Here is a 17,228-nt window from a genome sequence, read left to right on the forward strand (position 1 = left end):
ATATTGATTGGTTTATGTCGGATTTCTGGAAGGTAGATACATATTTTTATGTAAACGCATCTATGGGTAGATAGACCATAGACTAGACTTGTGAATAAAGAAACAAAGACTACAATACATCTTTATCTTTATTTAAATTAGAGTGAGTATATTTAGTGGAAATACAACACATAATATTTACAGTTTCTATTTTTGGGTCCTTCGGAAAATGTGAGGAAAACGTGACGTCAGCCTGCTTGTGGGAAGTGATGAATGATTGGCCACGCCTCTGTGCGCGAGGCAAGCAGCAACGTGAACATTGGGTGGTGGAGTCCGACTGAAGCTGTTCAGAGGAGGAACTACAGCAGGAGGAAGTCAGTCTGTCGGATTTACGAGCACAATTTAGACAGCACATTCCCTTTAAAATGGCGTATCACAGTCCGTACAAAGCCCCTCCGCACATCACCGCCCCCCCGGACCAGGGCTTCCTGTGGAACATCTTCCAGAGGTGAGTTGTTTCCTTTCTGTCCGCCTGTCTCTTATTCCGGTCCGAGTCCGCAGCGAAAACCTGCTGTGGTTTGTAGCGAGGAGGGGAAGAAAGAGGACAAGACTGTCTTAGTAGTGATTCTGTTTCATTGACAGGTTTATTCCTGGAGACTTTCAGATATTTTTAGTGTAAAGCAGTGAAGTAATGTTTCCTCTCAGCTGCTTCCTGGACATACAGCTGCAGAGTGTAAATCAGGCTGTTCGTGTCATAGCTGTTCAACATGCAGTAGGGTATATATCTTCTACACTCCAGTACTGGCACACAGCATTATTTAAGGCTACTGAAGTAAACAGCAGGCAGATGGTGCAACCAGGAAACTGTCCTCTGTAACTGTCTTCATAGTTCACAAACTGTGATCCAAAGACCTCCAGGAGTCCTTGAAGGCGTCTGTTCTGGGCTCTCCAAGCAAAAAAGGGACATTTCCACTCACACATTTTATTGTAAACAAGGAAATGTGAGGGTTTTTCATTTTTTTAAATGAATGAATTCTGCTGTCTGTGTGAACAGTGAATGATCCTATCAAGATGGGCTTTCCTATATGGGTCTTTATGATGCTGCAGTGTTTATCTATTTACAGGACTTAAAAACATACATTTCTGTCCAGAAGAATTACAATGACATGCTTCTTCTTTCCCCTGAGCTGATGTTACAGTATCAGTGGCTGCGTTCAACCAGTGATAGTCATCAGTTTCAGCATGGCCTGAGTCAAAAGTGTGTCAGCAGCGGAGAAGGTCACCAGAGAAGGCAGAGGGGGGGGGACAAGTTGATAAAGCTTTGGCCCCTGGTTGTAGTAAGCTATAGAGTTATGTAATACTGCAGAGAATTCTTCACTGCTGCTTTGCTTTCTCACAACATTGAGATGCTGCACGCATAGCGAGACTTGAAACACTCTTTACAAATTATTTATGTGTTGTGCAAAAGCCTTCAGAAATCAGGTTGCATGTAGACTTTTACCACCATTAGTTTCTGTTAATCTCCCTCACACAGTCCTTATCTTTCAGTCACAGAAACAGTGCTGCTCATGACAGTCATTTTAATATGGAGTCATCCTCACCTTGGGTAATCCTGCATTTGAACATGAAAGAGTTGTACACACAGTCCTCCCTCACATGTGCATTGCGCTGCTACATCTGCTGCCTCTTTGGCCAAAATGTGGCGGAGCGGCGCAGGAATTCCCTGGTCATGTGATCAGAGTCAGTAGAGCATAGCTGACGCGTGAGGCCTGCTAATCTGCGTGACACACACGCACCTCACAATATGAGTCACCGGCCAACAGTCTTTGGTAATCCTTTCATCTGAGTTCACACTTTTAAAACTGATCACAAGGAGAACAAACGTGGTTCTTTATGGCCACTGTGTCTGACGCAGCCTGGCTGTTATCATGCAACAAATGAAGTCTATTGCTTTTTCTAGATGTGTTCATTACCCCGCCTGTGACTGTGTTAGGGCTTTGATTTGGATCAGAGGATCTGCTTCTGATACGTTAGACTGCAGATGCCTGAAAAGCCACAAATTCAAACTGGTAGGTCGAGATGTAACGATTCACTCAACTCACAATCCACGGTACGATTCTCTCACGATTCATTTGAAGAGAATGTGGAGGTGATCGGAGCCTCTCATTGTGCTGTTGGTTAAATGCTGCATCGTGTTACTTGTGCTGTTTGTGAAGTTCTCCGCCTGGTTTGTAATATTTGCACTCTTTCCTTTTCTGTCTTGAGAAACTAAAATTCCTCCACTGCCACGATTTCGCCCGATTATTACAACCCACCGTCTCTGCTCTACAGCTGCTGACGCTTCACCGTTACCACCGCCATTCATTTTTCAGAGAACCGATTCGAACCTTGAAGTGTGAACCTCACGATTCATCTTTACATCCCTGCTAGGAGGAAAACGGAAAAAAAAAAGACTTTTGAGGAACACGTGCCAGTTTCCCCAAAGTAACATAAGCGAGAGTTTTATTTCCATAATATGTGTTTGATTTGCCGCTGAAAAAAGTAAAAAATGACTGTTGGGGATCCTTTTAAATAAACAAAAAAATAAACTATTGGACGGCTTTGTGCAGCCTGAGTGTCGAAGTGTTGGTTCTCTTCTCAGGAGCCGGAGTTACGTTGGCTTCCTTTTTTGAACGATTATGTGGAAAGTAGGGCGTCCTTTGTTCCGCAGGCCTTTTTCCAACCTTATTTCTTCATAGGAAAGATTGAAACATGGGGGGAAAAAGTGAGCAGAAGTGTTAAATGTGTTCTGGCTTTGTATTTGGAGTGTGTGAAGAAGATGGAAACGCCAGATGTTGAAGCGTCCGTGCTGCAGGGAAGAAGGTGTTGTAATGACGTGCGGCTTCTTCAGTGTCCGTTAGTGGGGCGGTCGAGCGAGCTCACGTCACCCGAGGATGAGTGAACGCGTCAGTAAGTGGTCAACAAGACGTCGCGCAGCAGGTCAGGGGTATGAGAGGAGGTCTCATATTCACACACACTCACTTCTTTGTGTTCGTCAGTCTGCGGAGCCTCCACCACTCTTTAGCTTCACCTTGACACAGCGCTCCTTTTATAGAGGCCATGGAAAAGTTGTTTTTTTTTCTTAACGAAGAGGCAAAGCAAGTCTCCAAATGTTTGGTCTTTCTTTATTTAGTCGGGGGAAGGGAGAGCGAGGCGAGCACACGAACTTGAAGTGGATCAGCGACGCCGGCTCGAGACAGGAATTCTTGAGCTCACATTCAGCGTCACTGCCGGGAAAAGAAAGCCCAACCCATAAAACCAGCTCTGTGTTTGTTTGTTTTGTTTTTTTCTAATGGGGGGGTTTCCCTGTCTCCTCCTCGCTCTGTGTTTCTCTGCTGGTATTCAGAGTGTGTTTGATGAATGGATCTGTATTGACATTTGGGTCAGGTAGGTTGCTAAGGAACAACTGAGTCACTGGATGTTTGACTAAGCTGTTTTTTTTTTTCTCAAACTGTGAACTCTGTGAACGTGTCACAGTTGGGCCTGTTGGTGTTTTTATATCTGCAGCTCATCCAAAGACTCGTGGGAATGTCAGGGCTGAATGGAAAAAAGACTTTTTGGGGAGATTGTCTCTCAATCAAACAGCTTTCTTTTCTTTTTCAATGAATGCCTGTCGATTATTGATCGAGCTTTCCCCTCAGGCTTGTAGGTTTTTTTGTTTTTTTTTCTTCCATGACCTAACACATCTGGAGTTTGGTCAGGAACTGATGACATGTCCTCCAAGTGTTTCTGAGTTGAGCTCTGCTTTAAGGCTTTTGAAAACAACTCTCCACACTTCTTTCGTTTTGTTTCTCAACATATTAAAGGTGCGTCAGTGTTTAAAGGTTACATAAGAGAAATGGCTGGAATGTCTAACGTGTCCGTCTTTCAGCACTCCTGTGTATGAAAAGTAAACCTCTGACATAAAGTCAATACAGGTCATGATCAGATCAATAATAGGAGAGCTGCACTTATATTCATTATTGTGGTGAAACCAAACCCTGAATTAAACCGTAACATGCAACGTGATGACGTTCCCTTGAAATCGAACATCCTTTTACGAGATGCTTTTCTTCTGACTGGATTAAACAGGCTGCTGCTTCGTCCTCCACACGCTGCTTGTTGGTTAAACCGTCAAACCTGTGACCCGTTTGTGCACATCAGCCATATGGTCACCTACGGATGTCCCGATCCGATATTGATCGGATATCAGCCAGAAAACGAATATCGGATTTTATCGGACTGCGTCTAAAATCTCAGATATCATCGCTCCGATAAGCAGAGAGCATTTAACAGATTTTACAAGTATAATTTATTGTTATTGTTTTTATTTAGCTTATTTTTCATGGTCTTTTAATTTATTTTATTCACTTGTAGAATACTGTAGATATTATGTTGGGGTTAACATTTGGTTCATAATAAATGGCTAATTTTTTCCTCACGCTGTTGCTGACTGTTCTTCTCTGTTTGAGTAACGTCACTTGATAAAGCCTCTTCTATGTTTCCACACTACAAAATAAGTCATTAAAGTAATTCTGATTCGTGCTGATATCGGTATCGGCTGCGATGAACGCTGATAATCTGCATGATTCACTGATTTAGTTTGCAGGTCCTGATCAGAGAGAAGGATGGAGTGAATTCACTTGTCATGCATCACTTTTCACAGAGTTTGTTTGTCTGGAGTGAAGAGTTGTGATTTATAAATCATTCATTCCCTTCCTTTGAAGACTTTTGTTTTGCCTTTATTCACGGGACAGATTAGGAAACAGGGACAGAGACAGTGGAGAATGATAATCGGAAAGAGAAGCCACAGGCCGGACTCGAACCCCGGGCCGCCCACTTGGAGGACTATAGACTGATATAGTGATGACGTATTTTTGGAGGCCAACCCGAAAAAATGGCGCCGGTGGTTCCTTTGAAAATTCGGCCATGGGATTTTTGCATTGGATTTTGGATCATTGCAGAAAATAAACTGTGTCAAACACGTTTCCGACGCGTTGTTGTTTTGTTCAGCTGGATAATCTTTACAGATGAACATCATTTATATGAAGTTTGAAGAGTTAATGCAGCCGAGAGAAGTAAAAAGCTAACGTTATGCTCCAGCCAACTACACCGCGGTCGATTTATAATGACGTCATGACCGTTATGCTTCATCGATCGAATCAGTGGATATGACAAGCTTACGTTAGCTTAATAAGTTGTTTATTAACCTAATATTTACAACAACACTGAAAAACATGACTAGAGGCTGTAAGGAGGATTAGGGAGAGAGTTCCTGGCGTGATGACGTTTAATGTCTGCCACAACCACTGTAGTTTCAGTTAGCTACTCGTTAGCAACCGGCGTTTAAAGTTCGCGTAAAAACTGTAAAATTCACAAGTGGGGTCTTAGCTAACGTAGTTTATCTCGTCTAACAAAACATCAACATCTCTTCAGCTTGTGTTAACCACAGACCTTATTTCAGGCGTCTAAACACAAACCCATTCAAAATCCCCATTGAATTTTAGAGGTTAGAACCATGGCGCTAAAATGCTAACTCACTTCCTGGTTTTAGGACTCAAAACTACACCAGTCTATAGCATCCGCACATAGCGTCTCGACCTAAGTGCTAGTCCATTTCTGCTCCAGAACGATGTCTTTTCATTTTTAACTTTGGTTTTGGTTTCACTTCTCTCTCAAAAAATATGGAAGAATGTGTGAAATACTTCAGTGATCGCACAAGTGGTTAGTATAGTTGTCTTTGTATATACACACACACACACACACACACTCAGATCTTGTATAGCTCGTCTCAAGGGATCAGCAAACACACACACTGCGTGTGTCCTGATCACAGGACTCCATTCATGCTCCAGAGACTGTTGAAAAAGTGACCGGCGTTCAGGAGGATCAGCTTTCAGCTGGCGAGCGGTGAAGTCGGCTCCCATTGTAAGTCTGAGCGTGTGGGTGTGTGAAGTTGTTAATGCAAGCAGTATCTAATCTGTGTTTCCTTTCCCCAGGGTGGACAAGGACCGGAGTGGAGTGATATCAGACTCAGAGCTTCAGCAGGCCTTATCCAACGGTACGTATATATGTAAAAAAAAAACAAGCGTCCTTTCTTCTTACATCAGCTCATTTCTGACCACTCGTCCCATCGCTCATCTTCACATTTTTATAACTTCCTCTCCCTCTCTCTTCGTTTCTTCCCTCTCATCTCCCTCCCATCAAGTCGTTGGACTTTACTGCATTCGGCCGCTCTTTGATTTAAACGAGTGCCACGCCTGAGCGTAAAAATGGACTGCGATTTTATTTTTAGCCCAGACGAGCCGAGTCATGAAGAATTCTCGTTGTCGTTCCGGGACGACAGAGAAGCAGGTGAAAAGTTCACCAGTGCTGCTTCAAAGAGAAAAACTTCAGAAAGCCTCGGCGTCTTTTGTGTCGACAGCCCCACTGAACGCGCTCACAGCTGAGGGGGTTTGAAACTCCGTGTGTGTGTGAAATCACTTCCTCCGCAGTGGAAACGGTGTCACAGATCTAGTAAAGTGGTGAATGGACTCAGATTTGTCTTTTCGGCTGCAGCTCTGAGCTGCTGTGACTCTACATGTCACGTTCACACACTGGTGGCAGAGGCTGCTTCATAGAGCTTCCGTCACTTTGAACTAAATCCAATTAAATTCATTTACACACCGCTGCTTTTTCCACTCAGAAGGAATCTGGGGTTCGGTGTCTCGCCCATGGATGACAGTTTGACTCGCGGCCTGACGTTTGGGTCGAGAGACGACTGGCTCTTCCACCAAGTCGCCCTCGCCATGAACACTACAGGAAAGGAAGGATACAGTTTGAGTGTATTTCTCCACATAAACTATTAGAACATAAAAGTATAGTTGCAGCACACCAAACGATATCCTGACAGGATGTTTGCTCGCTAACACTTTGCCTCAAACATGAGGCCGTTGGTCTTTGGACAGATACGGCGTCCGTATAGAGATTTCATTGACCTGGACTGAAACTTGAGAGGACACTAAAGACGCACATTTCTCCCACCAGTTCCTCCTCTGAGGAACAGTCGTCATTACGAGCTCTCTAACAGCTGGAGTGTGGGCCGCTGCGTGCTGATGATGATGTTGCGCTACAATCAGCGTCACTTGAAGAATCACGTCTGATGACAGTGGCTGTTCAGTCGCTAGGTGTTAGCGGCTGTTTGGGTGCTGGAGGATCAAAGCTCAGCCTTCGGTGTGCTGTCACTAATAAAGGCTAAATGTTATCAGGCTCTTCTCTTTGTAGCCGGTTATCTGTTTCCCAAACCTCTGCACAACTTTGTGTTAGATATTCATTACTGACGATGCCGTGGTGACTCAAAGCATCATCAGCAGAGGGATCACTGAGGAATCCTCAACATCACATGCGTCTCAATCCCAACAAATGGTTGTTTGTTGAGCGGCGGAGCGAACACCAGCCAGACAACGTTGAAGCATGCTGATGTTTTCAGAAGCTTTTCTTCATGTTCAGCCCTATTCCTTATTTTAAATAGAACATCCACCGTGTCCCCACGAAACACTGGAAGAGCTACAGGACAGACCGATTACATAAAATGAGCCCCGACAGGCAGACGAAGGCCGACTGAGGCCTCGCCTCACCTTGCCTTCTGTTTAGGGCAAAAAGCAGCATTGTCAGCCAGAACAGGCGGAGGCCATGAATAATGATCTTTGCCGACACGAGAACTGAATTCAAGCGTAATAATTAACCCAAAAGAACCCGTTATCTCTGTCTCTAAATATTGCCAATACTTCAGTACTTAAGAAAGGAAAGATGTCCTGCTTTCCTGTGGGCCTGAGCAGCAGCAGGCAGTCAGCATTTGAGTGGCTAACTGTGCTGCGATGAGGGGCGAGGAGACAAGAGACACAAGCAAGGAAAGAGAAGCCTCACCTAGTCGACATCTCAGACACTGTCCACATGCTGTCAAATCCTGCAGAGGTTCTTTTGCACCCATTTAAGGTGGAAATGAAAGAATTCTCCTCTGATATGTACTATGATATCGAGAAATCAGAAACAAACAGAAAGACATTTTCCAAGAAATTCAGAGCTAAATTGCCCTTATCTCTCATCAGCTCTGTTTTCTTCCTTTCTCAGGGAAGCAACCTCGCTGATGTCGTGAAGATGACAGACAGTGTAACGTTCGTTAATGTTGCCCGCACAGAGAGGTGTCTGAAAACATGAGTAGTTTAAATAATCCAGAAAAGACTCAAACTATAATAACCTCATCATATTTCTACAGGAAACCCGTCGGTCCCAAACTGAGCATAAAATAAAACATGTTTGTATAAAACAACACATTTAACAGCACCTAGAAGACAATTGAGTGTTAACTTGGTTCAAATCAAGGAGGAGAGGAGAAACCAGGAAGTGTCCACACGGGAGGTGCATTAGGAGAAGAGAGGAAGGGAAAAGGAAACAGGTGATCTTTACTCCAGATGGGGAAGATTGAAGAGTGGGAGAAGGCTCAGGTCCCAGCAGGCAAACGTGATCGTGAAGCGCTGTTGAATAAATAACACGGGTCATCTTCTCTGCTCGTGTCCTGTGAAGTGAAAGCTTGGACCGTAGAGTGTACAGAGACCTCGTTCCATGTGAGACCGGACGCTTTGAAATCCTGTCATGATTGATGTGACGTGTGTTTTCAGAGTACGTGTTTGCCCAGAAACTCGAGCACAGGTTTGACGTTTGTCTTCTCATGAAAATCTAATGTCCCCCCCCCCCCCCCCCCCCAACAACTTTCTGGCTTAATTGCACATGCAGACTTTTTAACAGATTACTCTCAGAAACCCAGTTTTCTTTTTTTTTTTTCTTTTATTCTTCAGAGAGATGAAAAAAATAGAAGTGTTGAAGCCAGCAGCAGTGAAAGAAGCTGTTATCAGGCTGCGCAATGACTCTGACTCTGCATACTGACGAGTGTGCCAGAGTGTGTTGTGTGTGTGTGTGTGTGTGTGTGTGTGTGTGTGTGTGTGTGTGTGTGTGTGTGTGTGTGTGTGTGTGTGTGTGTGTGTGTGTGTGTGTGTGTGTGTGTGTGTGTGTGTGTGTGTGTGTGTGTGTGTGTGTGTGTGTGTGTGTGTGTGTGTGTGTGTGTGTGTGTGTGTGTGTGTGTGTCAGCGTTGCTCCTCTTTTTTTTCTCAATTAATTCCACAGGTCAGATATATGCCTTTTTGTTTTCATTGATTTAAACTGTGTGCGTGTGTGTTTGTGTGTGGCGACCATAGACTGTGGCGACTGGCAGGTTTCCCTGCTCCCTCTCTCTCTCTCTCTCTCTCTCTCTCTCTCTCTCTCTCTCTGCCAGCTCATCGGGCTCACTGAGAAATGAAACCCACTGCAGCACCTCCTGCCCGCTCGCTAACAGACACCGGCCTCTTGCTCCTGTTCGTCCGTCGCTGCTCTGCTGACCGCACAGACGCTTCTTTAATTTACTGTTTTAAAGCATCAACCAAGCTTTGTCAGCTGTGACGCTCTCCTCCCTCCCCAGAGGGTTTTTTATTTTCAGACTTCATGCTGCTCACACTCCTCCATCCTCTGATATGTCAGCACCACATATTCTCTTTCACTCCTCTGTCTTCATGTTTTTAAACATTTTTTAAAATCCTGTCAGCCTCCTCTTGTTCCTCCTCCTTTTGAAAGCTGAAAACCTGCCAACGGAGCGTGCTTTGTTTTTTGCTTCATGCTCCGTGTGGAGTGACGTCCCTGCGTACTACAAAGTGGCGTCAAATCTTCCTGCTGGCAGACGATTGTTTTTTTGCTCGTGTTATTAAAAACAAACTCAATCACACGACTGCACAGCAAATTGGATGACTTTTCGAGACGCGTTTTGTTCTGCAGCATCGCTTCCCCTCTTCTTTCCTCTCCTTTCCTATCTCCTCTCCTCTCTCCTTTCCTCCGCCCACACTCCTCAGGACGATGGGGCACACACACGCACACACACACACACACACACACACACACACACACACAGGCAGCCTGCTGTGTCCTCTTCTCTGTTTTGTCCTCCTCTCGCCTCTCGCCCCACGCTCCCTCACTTCGTCCCTTACTCCTTTTGGCTCTTTATTCGGCCCCTCCCTCCTCTCCTTCCTGTCTCCACGCCGAACACTCAATCTGTCTTGGGTGTGACAGTAAAACCTCCCATCGATTTGTGCTTTGAGCCTCATGAGCGGATCGTCCGTGTCCGTGTTGCGTGTGGAAGCTTTTGGGCCTCCCTTTTTCACTCGCCGTTGAAAAGACATCTTCCCAACGTGCTCCTCCACTCACAGACTTCTACTCCCCCTCCGCTTATTTATCGAAGTGTGTCGGAGCAGTAATAGACACTCAAATAGCAGACGCGATTGAGAGCGCACGGGCTCGCTGAGCAGATTGGACACGACTCAAACAGCTCTCACCCTGACACTTGTACCACACAAACATTTGTTTAAACTCGCTTACACTCTGCTGGGTTTTCGCTGTTCGTAGTTTTGAGCTTTTTCGAATCTTTTCCCTGCGATCAGCGTTTAACTCTGCGGCAGCATTCAGTCCAATATTCCCCATCACGCATTCGCTGACTGTCGAGCACTTTGTCATTCTTCACATATGGTCTTCTGTTAATCGATGAGATTCCTTCTGTCCTGACAGCTGCTCCATGTCTCACGCTTCACGCCGACTGTCTGGCTTAAAGCAGCCGAGCTGAGTGTGATCCTTTCACTAAGTCATCGAGTCCTGATGCAAAAAGGAAAATATTTGTGTATTTTCATGTCGCATATGTTTGCGGCAAACGGAGGAAAAAAAATCCGATTTTTTTTTTTTGCGAGTGATGGATGTTTGTGATTTTTTGTATTCCTCAAAAGGAAAACCACCACCCTGGGAAAACAGCATTGAGCTGGTGTGTGTGTTGGTTTAGTCAGCTGAGAGCACTTTTAGGGTGTCAAACAGTGAATGTGCCTGTCGTGTGCTTGCCTGCACACACTGTAGTGCGTACACAAGCGTCTCACTGAGCTCCACCACAGCCGTTACACGTGTTTGTATACACTGCGGTTTGCTCACTCTGTTTTTCCACCAGCCTGGCTCGCTCGCTCTCTCTCTCTCTCTCTCTCTCTCCTCACTTCTTCCCTCCACTGCGCCTCAGCCCCGGAGGTTTGGACTCCCCAGTGAGAGAGGCCAGTGTGTGGACGGGACAGAGGGTGTATTGTACCGGCAGGCCGTCACACGCACACGCAGAACACACACAAACATCTCAGCCATGCTGAGCGCCTCACAGCAGGCGGCCTCAGTCTGTCTGCTATTCAGTGGTGACCTCGCAGCTCGCTGCCGGTGTGAAGAGAAAGGGAGTGCATTAGATTGGCTGCAGAGGTCACCGCTTGTTCTCCGTCCGTCCGCCTTTTTACTCGCTCTAAAGATGGAGCAGCGTCTCTCAGACGCTCCGCCCGTGTGATTAAATGTTCAGTTTGCCGATGAAGCTGTGTAACATGTTATTTTCCACAGTTAGGACAGATTCAGATCCTGCTGTAACGGATGTGAAACCTGTCATCGACAGGACACGTAGCATTAAGAGTTGTGTTTTGAATCTGGACATTTCCTCTCTGACGTCACAAAGCAGCAACTTCCTGTGTTGAAAAAAATTAAGCCAATGCTAAAGTGCAACATCCTTCACAGCAGAACTGAACGTTTACAGGTTCAAATGAAAGAGGTCTGATGAGCTCATGTCTCTGCTGCGTGTTGGAGGTGCGAGGGGGGGGGGTGTCATTGGTTTTAAATTTATGAATGATAAGTGTAGCTGACCTGATTGACAGGTGGGGATGTCGCTGTTTGTCAGGTTGGAAGAAGCTGAGGCGGGTCTGTTCCTGTCGTCAGGTTGAGACAGCATGGCGACCATCATTGACGGGTCTGAACATCAGCCTGTTGGTTTGTGGACTTTAGTTTTGAATACTCCATGTTTAAAATATTCCTGTTGCTTGAGGTCAGACCTTCTTAAGATGGTGACTCACTCCCAGAACAGCTCAACCCCCCCGCAGGCCTCGGACCGCCTCGCTCCTCCTGCAGAATGTCCAGAGCCTTCTTTGAACAGTGATTCGTCATAGAACATTGAAACCTCCTGAAGACTTCTTCGTCCCTTTCTTTTATTTTGAAGGATCGTTATATAGGCAAAAAAAATGAATGAACAGTAACACATATATAGTATGATGTGTTTTGCTTGCAATGCTATATTTAAATGAGGCAAAAATCAAACAGCATAGTGTGAAACCGGTGCTTCATTCTGCAGACGCTGTTTTTTTAGAGACTGCAGATAGAGGTGCAGGGAGGGATCTCAGGTCAGCTAAAGTTAAAATAAAATAAAAAAAAACGCTCAGGAGGAAACGTCAAATAGTTTATCATCCTGCACTTGTCACTCGTCTTTCGTTACCTTTCTCCTGATTATCTTTGGCCTCGTTCTATCTTCCTCTTTCTTCATTTTTATGTCCTCTGTGCTCATCTTGTCACCGCCGCCCCCCCGACGCTCACTTGTCTTTTTATGTCTGGTCTTGAACTGTCTGTCCGCCGTGTGTAATAAAGTCAGATGGTGAGTCAGCAACGGGGTCTGGATGCCCCGATAAATCTCGGCGTCTTGAGAGTTGAGCGCGTGAAGAAGGCTGTAAAAGTGAAACAGTCGGCTGAACGAAGCCCCATCGGTCTTTCCCTGAACATAAAACTGACAAAGAGTTTCACTCGTGTTTGAAGAGCTTGTTTCACGGACGGTAAAGACAACAAAGAAGTGTGTTCAACTCGGCTGCTTTCAGAAACTTCAGGATTTATTTGGATTTCTAAAATGGTTTGTCAAAGTGTAGTGAGAGCAGACTCTCAAACAAACTGGATCCTATTATAGTGGATCAACCTCGAACTAAAACGGCAGCCACTGCAGTTTCTACCAGCTTACAGAAACATACAGTATGTGATAAAGCTTTCAGTTTGTTCTTCTTCTCAGATTCATATCTACTGGCCCCGTATGTTCACTCGTTTTCTTCTTTTCTCTCTCTCTCTCTCTCTCTCTCTCTCTCTCTCTCTCTCTCTCTCTCTCTCTATCTCTCTCTCTCTCTCTCTCTCTCTCTCTCTCTCTCTCTCTCTCTCTCTCTCTCTCTCTCTCTCTCTCTCTCTTTCTCTATCTCTCCCTTTCTCTCTCTCTCTCTCTCTCTCTCTCTCTCTCTCTCTCAGGCACATGGACTCCATTCAACCCGGTGACGGTACGCTCTATCATATGTGAGTATCCGCTGACAGGGACACAATTCTCTGTTGTTCTCAAATCATGCCTGTTGTTTATTTGCTTTCGTCTCCATGACGACGGGGTAAATGAATTACATTTCTTGAAGCAGTCGGAGGGCAGAGTGAATGTTATCTCTGGCTTCAGTAACTGCTGAAGTGAAAACCTGCAGCTATCAATAAAAGCAGGAGGAGACGGGAAGGTTTCTGGACGATTCCCTTTCGACTCTAAATATTGATCCTGTTCACGCTCGGCTGGAAAAGGAAGCAGAGGTTCTGAGATGCGGCTAAGGGACGAGCATGGCAGCTCTTTGTCTGTAGGTCAGACTGCAGCTCAGCACAAATCCATCCCGACATGTTGCTGAACTGAGATTTATGAACTATATCTCTCTCTTTTTTAAATCTGATGAATGGGCAGATTATTTTTAAACTTGTGTTGTTGCCTCCAGCTGGCAGAGTAAATCCCTATCACTCCATCGCCTTTCCTTCGCCCCGCAACAAACTCTGTCAACTCATTATTCAAAAGTCCCCCAGTAAGAAGCACATCCTGCGATAACACTCCTTTTGGGGGGGGAGGGGGGGGGGGGCAGCTAGTTTTCTTTTCTGGTCGTACATTGTCTTATGAGGCAGGAGAAAGACAAGTGTGAGGGACATCATTTATTCTTCTCTGCTGTCTGTCAAACTGTGTGCTGCCATTTTTAGTCATTCTGCTGGATGTGTTCAGTTTCATTCTTCATAGTCCTTCATACCCAGAGCTGTCTGGGTGTATGTCTGTCTCTGTGTATGAAAAAACAAAGAGAAGGATGTCTGTTATATTCCCCCCTCCTCTGCTTCAGCCATGTTCGACAGGGAAAACAAAGGCGGGGTTAACTTCAACGAGTTCGCCGGCGTGTGGAAGTACATCACAGACTGGCAGAACATCTTCAGAACCTACGACAGGGACAACTCGGGCTTCATCGACAAGAACGAGCTCAGACAGGCGCTGACTGGATTCGGTGAGCAGCAAAGTATGCTTTTATATCCCAACTTGATCAGTGTGGTGGAGGGCTTCGTAGCGGTCTCGAAATCAAAAGGTCGGAGTTTCCTTTTCCTCCTCAGCCCCTCTGTAGATAAACCTGCTGGACATCACTGATGAATCCTCTCCCTCATTATTGGTTTGGTGTTTATGTTTATACTCATCCATCTGTTCAGATTTAACAGACATGCAATAATAATGTTGTGAATAATGGAGGACCAATCCAGAATCCTGCTATAGTTTACATTTCATACAGTGCAAATATTTATATTTTACATCCTGCTATAGTTTATGTTTTGTACTGTTTAATAACTACATTTTATACTTCTGAAACAGTTTACTTAAGTACTGGGTAAATACTAATCTGATATTTCTGCTATATCCATTTAAATTGTTACCTGTAAATGAGTCCTACCACACACATCCCGCCTTACTTTAACTAGAGTCCCTTTTTATATTCTTCTTGTTGTTTTTGTTTTTAGCCGTGTGCACTTTAAGGTGAAGCCAAGTAATCTCATTTTACAATTTGCATAATGACAATAAAGGCGTTCTATTCTATTCATTATTCATCATGAAGAACATTTTGAAGAAGTGAGACAAAACTAACGTCGCCTGATAGAAAGGATCATTTCAGTTCTCGTGTCCACCTGGCGTTCTTTCCCGGGTAGAAAAGCGTTCGCTGTACACTCGGGAGTGTTTGTATGAAGCGTTTGTTTGCTGAGAAGAAAAGCGCAGCACGTCCGTCACGTCGCTATGACAACAATGTGTTGACAAAGGCCGCTGTATGACAGACACTGCTCTGTTACTTTTTACTGCATGTTTTGTATTTTAGAGTTTTATTTTATTTTATCTCAGCAGACACAGAGCAAAATAAAATACATTTTCAAAAGAGGCCCGGATGACGTGAACAACGCCTTTCTGAAAAGTTGTAACAGTTTTAACTCGAGCACTCGAAGCTGCCACACAAACAGACGGCAGGGCGCTGCGCTTTTCATCCAGGCGACAACTTTGTGCTGCAAACGCTCTCTACTCTCTGAAAACGACTGAAAAGGAGGCTGGCGCTGAGAGAAAAGGCGAGGCGGACACGAGGCTTTAATTGCCGACCTCGAAACAGTTTGGACTGAAAACATCTCTGCTGTTCCTCCGTGCTGAGAGACGATAAGCATCAGACCTTAAAACAATGTCTCCTGTCAAATCAAAGATCTAAAGGCTTCCCTATCAGTAGTCTCTACAGTGTTTCATTGTGTTATTTGTGCTTGTGTGCAGGATACCGTCTATCAGATCAGTTCTACGGCACACTGATAGAGAAGTTCGATCGTCAGAGGAAGGGACAGGTCGCCTTCGATGACTTCATCCAGTGCTGTATTGTACTACAGGTAAAAGATTCAAACAAGACTATACTGTATATTTGACTTCTCCAGTTTGATTCCCCACATATACACACCATAGACTCTTCATAATGTCGTGTACATATAAAGGATACTGTATGGGAAAGCACTTGATCACAACAAACTGTATGTATTGCCTTCTGTTCTTTCAGTTATTCATCTCCTGTGTAGTCGTCACTTGAGCCTCTGTGTTTTCTTTGTTTCTCAAACAAACGGGATATTAGTTAAAGCAAACAAGCACAGCGTTTATCCTTTACTATTTACTAACTAAACAGCCAATCAGGGTCTCGAGGAATCTAAAGCTCGACCTCCACTTGGTTTCAGACTTTCTTTAGGCCCGTTTTTCAGAGTGACATTGTGTGTACGGAAATCTGCTTTAACTTTAATGCGAAGCAGTGTTTGCGTACTAGAGTGAAAGCATGACATTTAATAATACAGTTGTAACATAAAGGTTTGAAACAGTAATGTTTAAATAACCTTTTATGCATGAGTGTATTTCCACTTTGTTGTGGAGATAAATGTTGTCTTTATTTAACCTTCACAGTCAGTTGTCCTTTTTCCTTTCCTTTCCACAGAGGTTGACTGATGTGTTTAGGCGGTACGACACGGACCAAGATGGTTGGATCCAGGTTTCATATGAACAATATCTATCCATGGTCTTCAATATAGTATAACGCACACAAGTCACAACAGAAGAGCACAACTGGACACATATGTGCCAAAGCTACAGGCACCTCCTGGATGTCTGCCATGGTGGACACTATAAGATTTTTTTTACCTGCAACGTGTAGCTGACCTGTGTTTGTCACAAAGTTATAAAATAACAAGAAAGCTTTACAGAAGAGTTTATGAGGTTGAATACTGTCCAGATGACAGGATTTGTCAGAGGTACAACAACAATGCTTCCCGTATTGGAAAAAAAGAAAAATCTTGTAGTGTTTTTTTTTTTGTTTTTGTCTTGAATGACCAAACTGAGCTACGTCAGTGTGGGTTCGGGGATTTTATGGACACATCATGTCTTCTTGTCTGTCAGTCTGTCTAATATTGTCAGCAAACTTTTTAATGTCTTAAATTTAACTGATACAATAAAAAAAGATCTCTATTGAGAGTAAAAATGATGCATTAAAGATATTATTTAAGATGCAACGCATGCTTTTCAGGGAAACTTAGTCCCACATTGAAGCATGCTTTCCCTTTCTCGTCTTTTCCTCAGCCCTGTTTTGCTCAAAGCCATGTTTACAAAACAGTGAAAGCAGTTCTGTTCTGAGATTCACTGACATGCCAGCTTACATGCCATATTTGTACAAACTTATTTTTCAAAATAAAACCTTCAAATGTTAGAACATGTAATTTTTGGTAGATGTTAAGCATAACGCCTTTAGTATGGCTTATTTTTGTGCATGATGCCTTAAAATGTGTAAAAACAACACAAAGAAAAAAAATCTTTTATTAAAAAAAACTGTAAATCTGATGTGGAGTTGTTTTTCATCATTTGTGAAAATAGGCAAACACGTTGCATTGCAGGGGATCTGTTGACCTGCAGAGTGGCTCAATATCGCCCTCTGCTGTACGCAGGCAGACATGACCACCGCAATGCACCAAGACGAATT

The 17,228-nt window shown here is 44.2% G+C and overlaps 1 protein-coding gene across 1 annotated transcript; it reads left to right on the forward strand.

Annotated features, from left to right (window-relative positions):
- Positions 1–228: 228 nt before the first annotated feature.
- pdcd6 (programmed cell death 6) lies at positions 229–17,089 on the forward strand. Its single transcript, XM_079361047.1, has 6 exons — positions 229–487; positions 5,997–6,058; positions 13,171–13,215; positions 14,052–14,210; positions 15,497–15,606; positions 16,194–17,089. Exons 1-6 carry the CDS (start codon positions 405–407, stop codon positions 16,290–16,292), a joined length of 558 nt encoding a protein of 185 aa, XP_079217173.1. The 5' UTR covers positions 229–404; the 3' UTR covers positions 16,293–17,089.
- Positions 17,090–17,228: the final 139 nt, after the last annotated feature.

This window comes from Symphodus melops (assembly GCF_947650265.1).
Source record: "Symphodus melops genome assembly, chromosome: 14".
NCBI lineage: Eukaryota > Metazoa > Chordata > Actinopteri > Labriformes > Labridae > Symphodus > Symphodus melops.